Genomic DNA, 13,735 nt, shown 5'->3' with positions numbered 1-13,735 from the left:
TCCATCACCCTTCAATCTGTTCCTACTCTCGGCATTGTATTTGTCCAATTGCTGCTCCCCTGGGGCTCCTGGACACCCCCAGGACACTCACTGGCCCCTGGGACACTGCCTTCAGAAGATTCCCAGCCCCCTGGAACACTGAAACCCTGCCACGGGGTGCTGCCGCTCCCCAGACATGGATGTGGGCATCCCTGGCCACACTGGGCTCAGGTGGGTGTCTGTCCCCGAGGGATGAGGGCTCTGTGCCCCCAGGCCCACCCACTGGGCCCTGGGGGTGCTGGGGAAGGAGCGGGGGTCTCTGTGGGGAGCAGGAGCCGCTGGAGGTGCAGGTGGAGGTCCTTGGTGGAGGGGAGCCCGTGCTGATCCCAGGGTGCTGCAGGTGTCCCAGCACTGATCCCCGGGTGCTGCAGGTGTGCCAGCACTGGTCCCCACTGTGCTGCAGGTGTCCCAGCACTGATCCCCACAGTGCTGCAGGTGTCCCAGCACTGATCCCCACTGTGCTGCAGGTGTCCCAGCACTGATCCCCACAGTGCTGCAGGTGTCCCAGCACTGATCCCCACAGTGCTGCAGGTGTCCCAGCACTGATCCCCACAGTGCTGCAGGTGTCCCAGCACTGATCCCCACAGTGCTGCAGGTGTCCCAGCACTGATCCCCGGGTGCTGCAGGTGTCCCAGCACTGATCCCCGGGTGCTGCAGGTGTGCCAGCACTGATCCCAGGTGCTGCAGGTGTCCCAGCACTGATCCCCCGGTGCTGCAGGTGTCCCAGCACTGATCCCACAGTGCTGCAGGTGTCCCAGCACTGATCCCCCAGTGCTGCAGGTGTCCCAGCACTGATCCCCACAGTGCTGCAGGTGTCCCAGCACGGATCCCCACAGTGCTGCAGGTGTCCCAGCACTGATCCCAGGGTGCTGCAGGTGTCCCAGCACTGATCCCAGGGTGCTGCAGGTGTGCCAGCACTGATCCCACGTGCTGCAGGTGTCCCAGCACGGATCCCACGGTGCTGCAGGTGTCCCAGCACTGATCCCACGTGCTGCAGGTGTCCCAGCACTGATCCCCGGGTGCTGCAGGTGTCCCAGCACTGATCCCACAGTGCTGCAGGTGTCCCAGCACGGATCCCACGGTGCTGCAGGTGTCCCAGTACTGATCCCAATGGTGCTGCAGGTGTCCCAGCACTGATCCCAATGGTGCTGCAGGTGTCCCAGCACTGATCCCACAGTGCTGCAGGTGTCCCAGCACGGATCCCCGAGTGCTGCAGGTGTCCCAGCACTGATCCCCCAGTGCTGCAGGTGTCCCAGCACTGATCCCAGGATGCTGCAGGTGTCCCAGCACTGATCCCACAGTGCTGCAGGTGTCCCAGTACTGATCCCCACAGTGCTGCAGGTGTCCCAGCACTGATCCCAGGGTCCTGCAGGTGTCCCAGCGGCTGATGCCCGCCGTCCTGCTGGTGCTCAGGGACACGCAGAGCCTTAGCCCGCCCTGCTGCTTCTGGGGGTGCCTGCTGGGGATGGGGGGTCCTGGGGGTGGGTCCCGTGTTCCAAGGCAGGTCACCCCCATCACCCTCATCATCATCATCATCGTCCCTGCTCCTGGGGCACTGTGATGGCTGCACAACCACGTCTGGCCTGGCTGCAGAACCTTCCAGACACTGAGGACAAGGTGGAGGGTCAGGACATCATGTTGGGGTCCCCATGTGGATTGGGACAGATTTATTGGGGGGCTGATTCATGGCAGAGCTCTGGCTCCATCCTGGAGCTGGTGGGTCTCCCTGATGGGTCCTCAAATGTGCTGGGCCGGGTCAGCACCTTCCTGTCCCTGTGGTCATCATCCCCCCATGGCCCCCTCCAGCAGTGACGTGCCCGGGGATGGGGGCACCTCCTCTGCACCCCTGGGGCTCCAGCTCTGCCAGGATGCCCTGTCCAGGAGGCCCCATCTGCCTCACCCAAAGGAGGCGGCCGGGGTCTGCTGGAATTCCCGGGAAGCTGCAGCACGTGGGCTCGATGCCACGTCCTGAACGGGTGGGGGGGCACCAGCTGAGGGGGGGACGGCGATGAGGGGGTCCCACGTGGAGGAGGAGCTGTGCCAGCTGGCAGGTGGGAAGAAGCGTGGGCTCCATAAAAACTGAGGGGCTGGGGCGGGCCTGCTGGGCTCTGATTTTAGTCCTATACCCCCCCTTTAAAAACCCCTTTGTACCCGGCCTGTACGTCCTTTATACCACCCCTCTATAATCCCTGTGTTACCCCCGTTTTTACCCGTGCATCCCCCTCGCCGCCCTTTGTACCCACCTGTTCGCCTTGACCTTCCCTTTATTCCCCTTTTATATTCTTCCTCCTGCCCGGTTTATCCGCCCGCCGCCCCGCGCTCGGTGCCCCGCCGCGCCGCGCCCCCACCCGCTGGTGTGTGCCCCCACCGTTCCCCGGCCCGGCTCCCGCTCCACTTTGGGGTCAGCCCCCCCAGACTCGGGGTCGGGATGTGGTTGCCGTGGCAACAGCCGGGTACCCCTGGATGCGCGGAGCCCCCCCCCAGCTGCAGAGCCACAGCCCAGGCGAGACCACTGCTGCCGGAGGGGGGGCGGAGGAGTCACTGCGCACACTTTCCCACCGCCCCCTCCCCACGAGCCCCCCGGCCGGGGGCGGCAGCGCGTCCTGCGGCGGCGCCCCGGCACCGCGAGCGGGGCGTCCTCGGGGGCGGGCTCCGAGGCACGGGGAGGCGGTGGCGCGTTCCGCCTCCCCCTGCGGAGCGCGGTTGGTGCGGCCCGGCCCGGCCGCCTCCCTGTCGCATCCCGGGCCGGGGCCGAGGATGCGCCGTGGGGTCCCGCGGCGCGCGCGGGAGCGAGGAGGGGGCTGCGGGGGGGGTGAGTGCGGGGTGAGCGGGGCGGCACCGGCACCGGGCACCGGCACCGGCACCGGGTGAGGGGGCGCACCGCGGGCAGCGCTGTGAGCGGCGGGGGGCTGATGGCCGCGGGCAGCGCCCCCCGGGCCCCCCGGGCTGTGCGACCCCCGGGCCCGCCGTGCCCCGGTGCCGCGGGGGGGGCGGTGCCGCACAATGGCGGCCGGGGCGGGGCCGCGGCCTGGAGCGCGGAGCCGCCGCAGCGCCGTGAGCGGGGCCGGGGCCGGGGCCGGGGCCGGGGCCGGGGCGGGGGGCGCGGGGCTGTGGGGTCAGTGCGGCGCCGGGACACGGGGGCTGAGGGGTGTCCCACGGGGCCGGGGCTGGGCTCGGTGCCGGGGGCGCAGGAGGCGGCGGCGGCGGCGGCGGTGGGGTGTGCCCGTGGGGCGGGAGGGCGGCTGCTGTGGGTGCTGTGGGTGCCCTGCGGCCATTCCTCACCATGGACGGTGCCACGGGGCCAAGGAGAGGGGCTGTGGGTCAGTGCGTTCCGAGGGGCAGGAGGGGCAGGGCAGTGCTGGGACGCGGTGCTGGGTGAGGCTGTGGGTGCCGTGGGTGCGGTGGGGCCGGAGGGGTCCCGTGTGTGCCCCACACGGTCTCCGTGGGGCCGGGGACTGCGGGATGCCTTGGGGCGGCGGCTGTGGGTGCCCCGGGGAGCCGAGCCCTCATGCCGTGGGCTGAGTGTCCCTGATGGCCCTCTGTGGGGCTGTGGGGTGGGCAGGGGGCTGTGGGGCACTGTGGTTCAGTGCTGGGCTGCAGGGCGCCACGCAGGGCCTCCCCAGCATTTAAATTCCCCCGTCGTCAGGCGGAGGGTCTGCCGTGACCCACCGCGAGCCCGTGGGGGCTGCGTGATGCCCTGGGCTGGGGCTGGCAGCGGCCGCGGGCGCTGCGGGGTGCGTGCCCCTCACCGTGCTGTGCCTGCCAGGCTGAGGAGCCGCCATGGCCCGCCACGAGCCCGCCAGCCCGGTGGTGCGGCAGATTGACCAGCAGTTCCTGATCTGCAGCATCTGCCTCGACCGCTACTGCAACCCCAAGGTGCTGCCCTGCCTGCACACCTTCTGCGAGAGGTGCGACCCCACCCGAGCCCCCCCTGCAGCCCCTGAACCCCTCCTGAGCCCCCCCTGCAGCCCCTGAACCCAATCCCTGCCTGCAAACCTTCTGCGAGAGGGGGGACCCCTCATTACACTTCCTCCCTGCACCCCACTGCACCCCCACTCTCCATCCCCACCGTGTCTCTGAGCCCCCTGCAGCCCTCCCGTGCCCTCTGCACCCTGCCAGCATCCATCCCCAGCACATCCCCACTGTGCCCTGGGCCCCCTGCACCCCCAGAGCCCTGACTGCAGCCCGGCACTGCCACCCTCCAAATGCACCCCATGTCCTTACTGCCCCGCTGCACCCCCAGCTGCTCTGCCCCTCCAGCAACCACCCCTCTGCCCCCAGTGCACCCAGCCCCCTCTGCCTTGCTGCACCCCCGGTGTGCCCCACTGCAGCCCCGGTGTGCCCCACTGCAGCCCCTAAACCCTCAGGGTCAGGCCTCCTGTGTCCCCAGAGGTGGGGGCTGGGCTGGGCCCCCCTGCATCCCGTGGCTCACGTTGGGGCTGGGACCCCCTGCCCTCCACACCCCACTTCTCTGGGAGGGCTGCAGAGCCCCTGAGCCCCCCAACTGTGGGAGCTGGGGGAACAATGGCTGGCTCCCCAAGTGGGGGGGCCTTGTTGCTGATGGCCCCCTCTCTCTGTGCTCCCAGAGCCCTCTGGTCCTGCTCCATCCATCCATCCATCCATCCATCCATCCATCCATCCATCCATCCATCCATCCATCCATCTCCCCAGGGGCACTGGCACTGCTACCCCTTGTCCATCCTGTCCATCTGTCCGACTGCCCGCTCCCCTGCCTCTCCCCCACCTGGTGTGACACCGCACAGCCCTCCTGTCTGTCTGTCCATCTGTGTCTCCCATCCTCGTGTGACACTGTGCAGCCCCCCCATGTGACTGTCCGTCTGCCCTCCTCCTGCACCCCAGTGTGACACTGCAGCCCTGCCATCTTGTCCATCTGTCCCCTGGTTTGTCTGTCCCTCCCACCCTGTTCTCACCCCCTGGTGTTCCACCACGCAGCCCCCATGTCCGTGTGTCCATCTCTCCCCCTGCTCTCTGCCTGCGCCCCAGCCCTTCGGTCTGTCTGCTGCCCCCTCTCCCTGTGTTCCTCATTGCCCCGTCTGTCCATCCTGCTGCTCCTGTCCCACTGTCAGTGTGTGCAGCCCCCCTGTCCATCCCTCTGTCCCCAGGCCTATCCACGTGCCCTTGTCCTGCACCCTGACCCCTGTGTTCATCTGTCCATCCCACTCTGTACCTGTCCCCAGCCCTAGGTGGCACGTTCACCCTTCTGTCCCGCATCAACCCGCCCGTCTGTTCCCCTGCGTCCCTGTGCATCCGTCTGTCCCCTCACCCCCCTGTTCTGCCCCCAGAGCCATCCCCCAGCCCAGCGGGCCCTGCCCCCCATCCATCCCCTCACCGGTCCCCCTGTTGTCCCTGTATCTGGACCCACGAGCCCCCTGTGCCCCCACTGCTGTCCCTGCCCAGCCTGTCCCTGCCATGCCCCGTGTGACCCCTGACCCCAGTGCCCCCATGACCCCTGACCCCTGTGACCCCAGGTGTCTGCAGAACTACATTCCGGCCCAGAGCCTGTCCCTGTCGTGCCCCGTGTGCCGCCAGACCTCCATCCTGCCCGAGCGGGGGGTCCCGGCGCTGCCCAACAACTTCTTCATCACCAACCTGATGGAGGTGCTGCAGCGGGACCCCGACCCCCGCGGGGCCCCCCCTGCGCCCCTGCCGCCCCTGGGCGCCGCCACCGGGCAGCCGCTCTGCTGCCCCAACCACGAGGGAAAGGTGGGGCCGGGGGCTGCCCGGGGGCTGCTCTGGGGGCTGCGCTGGGGGCTCAGGGTGTTCATGGGGGGCTGCAGGGACCTGGGGGCCTGGGGGGTCCCGAGGGCTGATGTGACTCAGGGGCACTGGGGACCTGCAGGAGCTGGAGAGGCTTTAGGAGGGCTGTGAGGGTCAGGGGGGCTGGGGGCGCTGCAGGCCTTGGAGAAAGGGTCCACAGAGGGTCTGGGGAGGCTGCGGTGGTCCCGCGAGTCTGGGAGAGGCTGTGTGGGCTCAGAGGGGGGTTTGGGGCGGGCTGCAGGCTCCTTGGGCTGAGCGCAGGTGTGGCAGGTGATGGAGTTCTACTGCGAGCCCTGCGAGACGGCCATGTGCCGGGAGTGCACGGAGGGCGAGCGGCGGGAGCACCGGGATCACCGCACCGTGCCGCTGCGCGACGTGCTGGAGCAGCACAAGGCAGCCCTGCAGCACCAGCTCGACGCTGTGCGCGCCAGGTACGGGCAAGGGGGCCTGGGGGTCCCCAGGGCCCCACTCCCACTGCCATCAGTGCCAGCTCGATGCCACCCACACACGGTGGCTGAGGGCGTCGTGGGTGCTGTGGGGTTTGAGGGTTCAGGGAGTGCCCGTGTCCACCCTCTGCAGAATGCCACAGCTGGGTGAGGGTGCTGTGGGGGGCTGCAGGGTTCAGGCGGGGCGGGTGGGGGTTTGGCACTTGAGGGGGTGCCCGTGTCTCCGCAGGCTCCCGCAGCTGGCGGCAGCTGTGGGGCTGGTGGCCGAGATCAGCCGGCAGCTGGGGCAGCGTCGGGCTGAGGCCGAGGCCGAGATCGGGAGCAGCTTCGAGGAGCTGGAGGCAGCGCTGCGGCAGCGGCGGGAGGTGCTGCTGCGCGACCTGGAGGCCACCTGTGCTGCCAAGCAGCAGGTAACACACCTGGGGCTCTGTGCCCTTCACCAGCCCTTCCTGGGGGTGTGTGGGTACCCCAGCTGTGCCCCTCTGCCCGTGGCCCAGCTGGTGCAACAGCTGGGGTCCCAGTGCAGCACCGGCACTGGGCTTGTGGCCATGGCTGGGGTGCAGGTGGGGGAGCTGGCAGAGCATTGGTTAGGGCTGTTGGGTGTGGGGGTCCCACACGGATCACAGAGACATGCCATCCTCACAGGATGCACGGAGGGGCAACTGGAGGTGCTGCAGCAGGGCCAGGATGTGGCTCAAGTGTGGGTGTTAGCACTGGGGTCCCACTGGTGCCACAGGTGATGATGTCCTGTGGTTCAGGTGTGGGTGCTGCCCTGGGGTCCCACTGGTGCCACAGGTGGTGTCCTGGTCGCGCAGGTGCTGGAGGCGCAGCTGGAGGTGCTGCGGCAGGGCCAGGAGAGCATCCTGAGCAGCTGCGCGTTCACGGAGCAGGCGCTGCACCACGGCTCGGCCACGGAGGTGCTGCTGGTGCAGAAGCAGATGGGCGAGCGGCTGCGGGAGCTGGCGGCGCGGCCCTTCCCCGAGCACCCGCACGAGAACGCGCAGCTCGAGTTCCACGCCGAGCCCGAGGGGCTGCGCCGCTCCATCCAGAACCTGGGCGCGCTGCTGACCACCAGCGCCACGGCGCACACCACGGTGGCCACGGGCGAGGGGCTGCGCCAGGCCGTGGTGGGGCAGCCCTGCTCGCTCAGCGTCACCACCAAGGACAAGGACGGCGCGCTGGTGCGCAGCGGCGGCGCCCGCCTGCGCTTCGCCGTGACGGGCCCCGACGGCGCCGCGGCCGAGGCCGAGGTGCAGGACAACCGCAACGGCACCTACGAGCTGGTGTACACGCCGCGCAGCGAGGGCGACTTCGTGCTGTCCATCCTGCTGTACGGGCAGCCCGTGCGCGGCTCCCCGTTCCGCGCGCGCGCCCTGCGCCCCAGCGACGTGCCCCCGTCCCCCGAGGAGGCCAAGCGCCGCGTCAAGTCCCCGGGCGGGGGGCACGTGCGGCAGAAGGCCCTGCGCCGCCCCGCCAGCATGTACGGCAGCGCCAAGCGCAAGGAGAACCCCATCGAGGACGAGCTCATCTTTCGCGTCGGTGAGCGGGGCAGGGGGTGTCTGGGCATGATGGGGGGCTCCCCAGGACGGTGGGGTCTCCCTGGGCTCCTCGTGGCTCCCTGGGGTGGTGAGTGGTGTCCTGGGGCCCCGTGTGCCCCCTGACTGGTGCCTGCAGGCAGCCGTGGCCGGGAGAAGGGCGAGTTCACCAACCTGCAGGGGATCTCCACGTCCAGCGCTGGCCGCATCGTCGTGGCCGACAGCAACAACCAGTGCGTGCAGGTACGGACACCCTTGGGACCTCCAAACCCCCCCAGGACCCCCACTGACTCTTGTTGACCCCCACTGACCCCGACAGCAGCAACCAGTGCATGCAGGTATGGACCCCTGGGACCCCCACTGACCCCCCCGGGTAACCCTGGATCCCCACTGACCCCATCAGCAGTAACCAATGCGTGCAGGTACAGTCCCCTCCAGGATCCCCGAAGTGTCCCAGGACCCCCACTGACTCCCCCTGCTCTCCCCTGGCCCCCACAGTGGTTCTCCAATGGGGGGCGGTTCCAGCTGCGTTTCGGGGTTGGGGTCCGTTCCCCTGGCTCCCTGAGCCTGCTGCCGTTGCAGATGTTCAGTGTGTTCAGTGAGGGGCAGTTCCAGCTGCGTTTCGGGGTGCGGGGTGCTCCCCTGGCTCCCTGACCGTGCTGCCCTCGCAGGTGTTCAGTAACGAGGGGCAGTTCCGGCTGCGTTTCGGGGTGCGGGGCCGTTCCCCGGGGCAGCTCCAGCGCCCCACGGGGGTCTCAGTGGACACCAACGGTGACATCATCGTGGCCGACTACGACAACCGCTGGGTCAGTGTGTTCTCACCTGAGGGCAAGTTCAAGGTGAGCCTGCAGGGCTCTGGGGGGAGCCGTGGGCGGGGGTCCGTGGCAGTCCCAGCCTCACTGCCTGTCCCCCCCAGACGAAGCTGGGCGCGGGGCGGCTGATGGGCCCCAAGGGCGTCGCTGTGGACAAAAACGGGCACATCATCGTGGTGGACAACAAGGCTTGCTGCGTCTTCATCTTCCAGCCCAATGGCAAGCTGGTGGCACGGTTCGGCTCCCGCGGCACCGCCGAGCGCCAGTTCGCAGGTACCTGCCCTGGCAGCCCAGCTGGGAGCCCAGGGCAGGCAGCACCGCGTGTGCCCCGCCTTGCTGGGACAGCTGGTGGCACTGGGAGCCCAAGAACGGCCTGAGGCTGGGGCACAGCTCCAGGCTGCAGTTCTAGGCTGGCTTTCTGGATCCAGCTCTGGGCTGTGGGTTCAGGTTCTGGGCTCAGGACTTGTTCTGAGCTCTGGTTTGAGTTCTGGGGCTGGACAGGGAGCCAGAATCTGGTTCTAGGTCCAGCAACATGTTCAGGGCTCTGATCCAGTTCTAGGTTCTATCTCTGCGTTCTGGTTCAGGACTGAGATACTAGGCTCTGAGTTCAGGGTTTGGTTCTGGTTCCCAGGCTGGGATGAGGTTCCAGGTTCTGGGTTTGGGTCTGGGTTCTGAGCTGTGTGTCCTAGACTGGGGGACTGGGTTTGGTTCTGGATACAGATTGTGGGTCTGGGTTCTGGGTTCAATTCTGGGCCAGGGCCCTGGCCTCAGGTTCTGGCAGTGGCTTCATCCTGGGGGCTCTGAGTTCTGGGCTCTGTCCGTACCTCAGGGCTCTGGCTCCATCCTGGTCCTGCCATGGGCCAGGGCTGAACCCCGCCATTCCCCTCAGGGCTGAGTCCCCCAGTCCTGGGGATGATTCCCGTGCCCCTCTCGGGCTGAGTCCCCTTTGTCTCCTCAGGACCCCATTTTGTGGCTGTCAACAACAAGAATGAGATCGTGGTGACCGACTTCCACAACCACTCTGTGAAGGTGAGCACAGGCACAGGCAGGTGCTGAGAGCCCCTGGTGCTCTGAGGGTGGGCTGGGGGCTGCAGTGACCCCCCTGTGCTCTGGGGGCTGCAGTGACCCCCCGTGCCCCCCAGGTGTACAACGCCGAGGGTGAGTTCCTGTTCAAGTTCGGCTCGCACGGCGAGGGCAACGGGCAGTTCAACGCGCCCACGGGGGTGGCCGTGGACAGCAACGGCAACATCATCGTGGCTGACTGGGGCAACAGCCGCATCCAGGTACCGCCCTGCGCCCGCACGGACACACGGACAGCTGTGCCCGCACGGACACACGGCCAGCTGTGCCGGCACGGACACACCGACACCTGTGCCCGCACGGACACACGGACAGCTGTGCCCGCGCAGACATACCGACAGCTGTGCCCGCACGGACACACGGACAGCTGTGCCCGCGCAGACACACCGACAGCTGTGCCTGCACGGACAGCTGTGCCCGCACGGACACACGGACACCTGTGCCCGCACGGACACACTGACACCTGTGCCCGCACGGACACACGGCCAGCTGTGCCGGCACGGACACACCGACAGCTGTGCCCGCACGGACACACTGACACCTGTGCCTGCACGGACACACTGACACCTGTGCCTGTATGGACACACGGACAGCTGTGCCTACACGGACACACGGACACCCGTGCCTGCACGGACACACGGACACCTGTGCCGGCACAGACACACCAACACCTGTGCCCGCACGGACACACGGACAGCTGTGCTGGCTCGGACACACAGACACCTGTGCCCGCACGGACACACTGACACCTGTGCCTACACGGACACACCGACACCTGTGCCCGCACGGACACACTGACACCTGTGCCCGCACGGACACACCGACACCTGTGCCTGCACGGACACACCGACACCTGTGCCTGCACGGACACACTGACACCTGTGCCTGCACGGACACACCGACACCTGTGCCGGCACGGACACACAGACACCTGTGCCTGCACGGACACACCGACACCTGTGCCTGCACGGACACACTGACACCTGTGCCTGTACGGACACACCGACACCTGTGCCGGCACGGACACACTGACACCTGTGCCTGTAGGACACACCGACACCTGTGCCCGCACGGACACACCGACACCTGTGCCTGCACGGACACACGGACACCTGTGCCGGCAAGGACACACTGACACCTGTGCCGGCACGGACACACTGACACCTGTGCCTGCACGTACACACCGACACCTGTGCCTGCACGGACAGCTGTGCCCGCACGGACACACCAACACCTGTGCTGGCACAGACACGCACACACCTGTGCCTGTAGGACACACCGACACCTATGCCTGCACAGACACCTGTGCTTGCACACCTGTACCTGCACAGACACCCATGCCCACACAGACAGACAGACACCTGTGCCTGCACAGATGCCTGTGCCTGCACCTGCATACCTGTACCTGCACTGACACTTGCATCTGACACCTGTACCTGCACACCTGTGCCTGCATAGACACCTGTATCTGCACACCTGCACACCCGTACCTGCACACATCCCCCAGTGCAGCCCAAGGGGCTCAGCCCTGCCCCCTCCCCATCCCATGTGTGTGCCAGGGGCACCTGCAGGGAGGCAGGCACAGCTGGGTTTGAGTGAGAGTGGCTGGAGAGGATCTTGGGTCAGTGGGCAGAGTCTGTGCAGGGGCTGCGGTCAGCTTGGAGGGGTCAGGCAACTGGGAGCAACAGAGGAGGGTCCCTGGTCAGCTGGGAATGCTCCATGGGGGCCTCGGGGCACCTGGGAGGAACTGGGAAGAGTTTTGCACCAAGAGCAACTGGGATGGACTGAGAAGGGGTCTGGGCGCACCTGGGAGCAACTGGGAGGGTCTTGGGCTAACTGGAATAGACCCAGGGGGGATCTTGACCCCGTGCCCCCACAGGGAGTGCGTCCTGCAGGGCTGGGGGCTCTCAGGGCTGGGGGTCCCCGGGCCGTGGGGCCATCGGGGGTCCCTGGGCTGGCTGTCCCCGGGCCCTGGGGCTGGCTGTCCCTGGGGCCATCGGGGGTCCCTGGGCTGGCTGTCCCGGGCCCTGGGGCACAGCGCTGTGCACTCCTGCAGGTGTTTGACAGCGCGGGCTCGTTCCTGTCCTACATCAACACGGCGGCCGACCCGCTGTACGGCCCGCAGGGGCTGGCCCTCACCTCCGACGGCCACGTGGTCGTGGCTGACTCGGGCAACCACTGCTTCAAGGCCTATCGCTACCTGCAGTGACGGGCACGGCACCGGGCACCGGGCACGGCGGCAGGAGCCTGCAGCTGCACCGGGGGCACGGCCGCCCCGCGGCCTCGCCTGCCCCCCAAGCGCCATCCTGGCTTCATGTGCACTTTATCCCAGGGGGCAGCCGGGCCTGGGGGGTGAGGATGGGTCCCGTGGGGTGGGGGCTGCCTGGGGGTCGCGGTCTGGCCCCTCACCCACGGCAGGGCCAGCATCCCACTGCCCCTGCTGACAGGGTCCCGAGGCGTGGGGGGAGTGAGGGGCAGGGGGAGCCGCTGGAAGGGCTTGTGGGGGGCTGGGGGTGGCCAGAGAAGAGCCCCACGCCCCTTGAGGGCTGCCCCCCAGCTCCCAGCTCCCCTCCCCAGCTGTGGGGTGACTGTGTGTGCCTACTGCCCCACTGCACTGCTGCTCCACAGCTCTGGGGGGCTCCAGGGGCTGTGGGACAGCTGCCGCACGCTGACAAAACTGTATGTACAAAATAAAGTATTCTGGAAGTAGCCCGGCCCGTGCTGCCCCTAGCCCCGGCTGTCCTTCACACACCCTGCCCTGCAGCCTCTGTGGGCCCCCAGCTGCAGTGGCCAGCAGGGACAGGAGCCGTGCCTGGAGCTCAGTGGCACCAGGCTCAGAGCCCGGCCTGGGCGTTCTGCCAGCACTGACCCATCTGCAGGGACAGGGACACACTGGGCTGGAGTGGGGACAGGGTCAGACTGGTCTGTGCAGGCAGCAGGGCTTGGGTTGGACTGGTCTGGACTCGTACTGGGTCAGACTGGTCTGTGCTAGGGGTAGGAGCTGGTCCGTACTGGTCCGTGTACCCAGGAGAAAGTGGTCAGTGACCTGCTGAGCCGCTCAGACCCCGCAGGTCCCTGGGCCAGTGGACCCCCAGTGATACCACAGGGGCTGTGGAGGGGTCACAGCCCTGCTTCGCCTGGTCCTCACCAGCTCTGGCCATCCCTGGGGGATCCTGGATGGCAGCAGAGCTCACCAGACCCTGCTCATCGTCCCCCACCAGCCCTGGGGGTCCCAGGCCCCAGAGGTGTCCGTGACCCTGTTCCCAAGCAGGGCTGGAGGGAGGATCCAGAGAAGTCCAGGCCTGTGCCTGGTCCTGATTCTGGGAAGGCCCTAGAAGAGATCACCTGCGGGTCCCACAGCATGGGCAGGGCAGCCAGGGGATCAGATCCAGCCGGGGCTGGGAAAGGCAGGTCCTGCTGGGACAGGGTGACCTGTGGGACAGGTGTGGGTGTGCCTGCCTGGAGCTCAGCAAAGCCCTTGGCACCATCTCCATCTCCCTGGCATCCCACGGAGCACCTGCAGCCTGGCTGGGACAGGTGCTCCTTGTTGGGAGAGCCTGGCTGAGGGCCGGGCCCAGGGAGCGGGGGAATGGGGCCACACCTGGGGCCAGGCACTGCTGTGCTCCCCAGGGCTCGGTTCTGGGCTCCCCAGGGCTGGGCCAGGCACTGCTGGGCTCCCCAGGGCTCGGTGCTGGGCACCCCAGGGCTCGGTTCTGGGCTCCCCAGGGCTCGGGGCTGGGCAGGGCTGTCCCAGAGCTGTCAGTGACCTGGATGGAGCCTGGAGTGTGTGCTCAGTGAGCCCATGGGCCACACACGGCTGGTTGGGATGTGGCTCTGCCGAGGGCAGGAAGGGCCCCCGAGGGGTCTGGCCAGGCTGGACTAATGAGCCAAGGCCAGCAGTGTGGGGGTCAACAAGGGCAAGTGCTGGGGCTTCTGCTCGGGTCACCAAAACTCCTGTGACACCCCAGGCTGGGCAGAGGGGCAGGGGGCTGCAAACGGCCCTGGGGGTGCTGGGCACAGGGGGTGGATGTGAGCCCAGGTGTGC

At 68.0% G+C, this 13,735-nt stretch overlaps 1 protein-coding gene across 2 annotated transcripts; it reads left to right on the top strand.

Annotated features, from left to right (window-relative positions):
• The first annotated feature begins 2,762 nt into the window (after nt 1-2,762).
• On the top strand, nt 2,763-12,399 carry TRIM3 (tripartite motif containing 3). 2 transcript variants are annotated; one of them, XM_058018521.1, is made up of 12 exons: nt 2,763-2,851; nt 3,806-3,947; nt 5,529-5,763; nt 6,088-6,248; nt 6,493-6,673; nt 7,079-7,802; nt 7,938-8,041; nt 8,470-8,637; nt 8,715-8,883; nt 9,569-9,639; nt 9,753-9,893; nt 11,747-12,399. In XM_058018521.1, exons 2-12 carry the CDS (start codon nt 3,820-3,822, stop codon nt 11,897-11,899), a joined length of 2,235 nt encoding a protein of 744 aa, XP_057874504.1. In that variant the 5' UTR covers nt 2,763-2,851; nt 3,806-3,819; the 3' UTR covers nt 11,900-12,399. The 2 variants fall into 2 exon arrangements, with proteins under 2 accessions (XP_057874504.1, XP_057874505.1); XM_058018522.1 differs by lacking the exon at nt 2,763-2,851 and adding an exon at nt 3,073-3,093.
• Nucleotides 12,400-13,735: the final 1,336 nt, after the last annotated feature.

The sequence above is a fragment of the Melospiza georgiana genome, chromosome 2 (assembly GCF_028018845.1).
Source record: "Melospiza georgiana isolate bMelGeo1 chromosome 2, bMelGeo1.pri, whole genome shotgun sequence".
Taxonomy (NCBI): domain Eukaryota; kingdom Metazoa; phylum Chordata; class Aves; order Passeriformes; family Passerellidae; genus Melospiza; species Melospiza georgiana.
This window is presented reverse-complemented; position numbering and strand designations above follow the sequence as displayed.

Coding starts and splice junctions, on each gene's coding strand:
- TRIM3 (XM_058018521.1), top strand. CDS start 3,820: ATGGCCCGCCACGAGCCCGCCAGCCCGGTGGTGCGGCAGATTGACCAG. Junction 8,042..8,469: donor GCAACAACCAGTGCGTGCAG/GTACGGACACCC, acceptor CTGCCCTCGCAG/GTGTTCAGTAACGAGGGGCA. Junction 9,894..11,746: donor GGGGCAACAGCCGCATCCAG/GTACCGCCCTGC, acceptor GCACTCCTGCAG/GTGTTTGACAGCGCGGGCTC.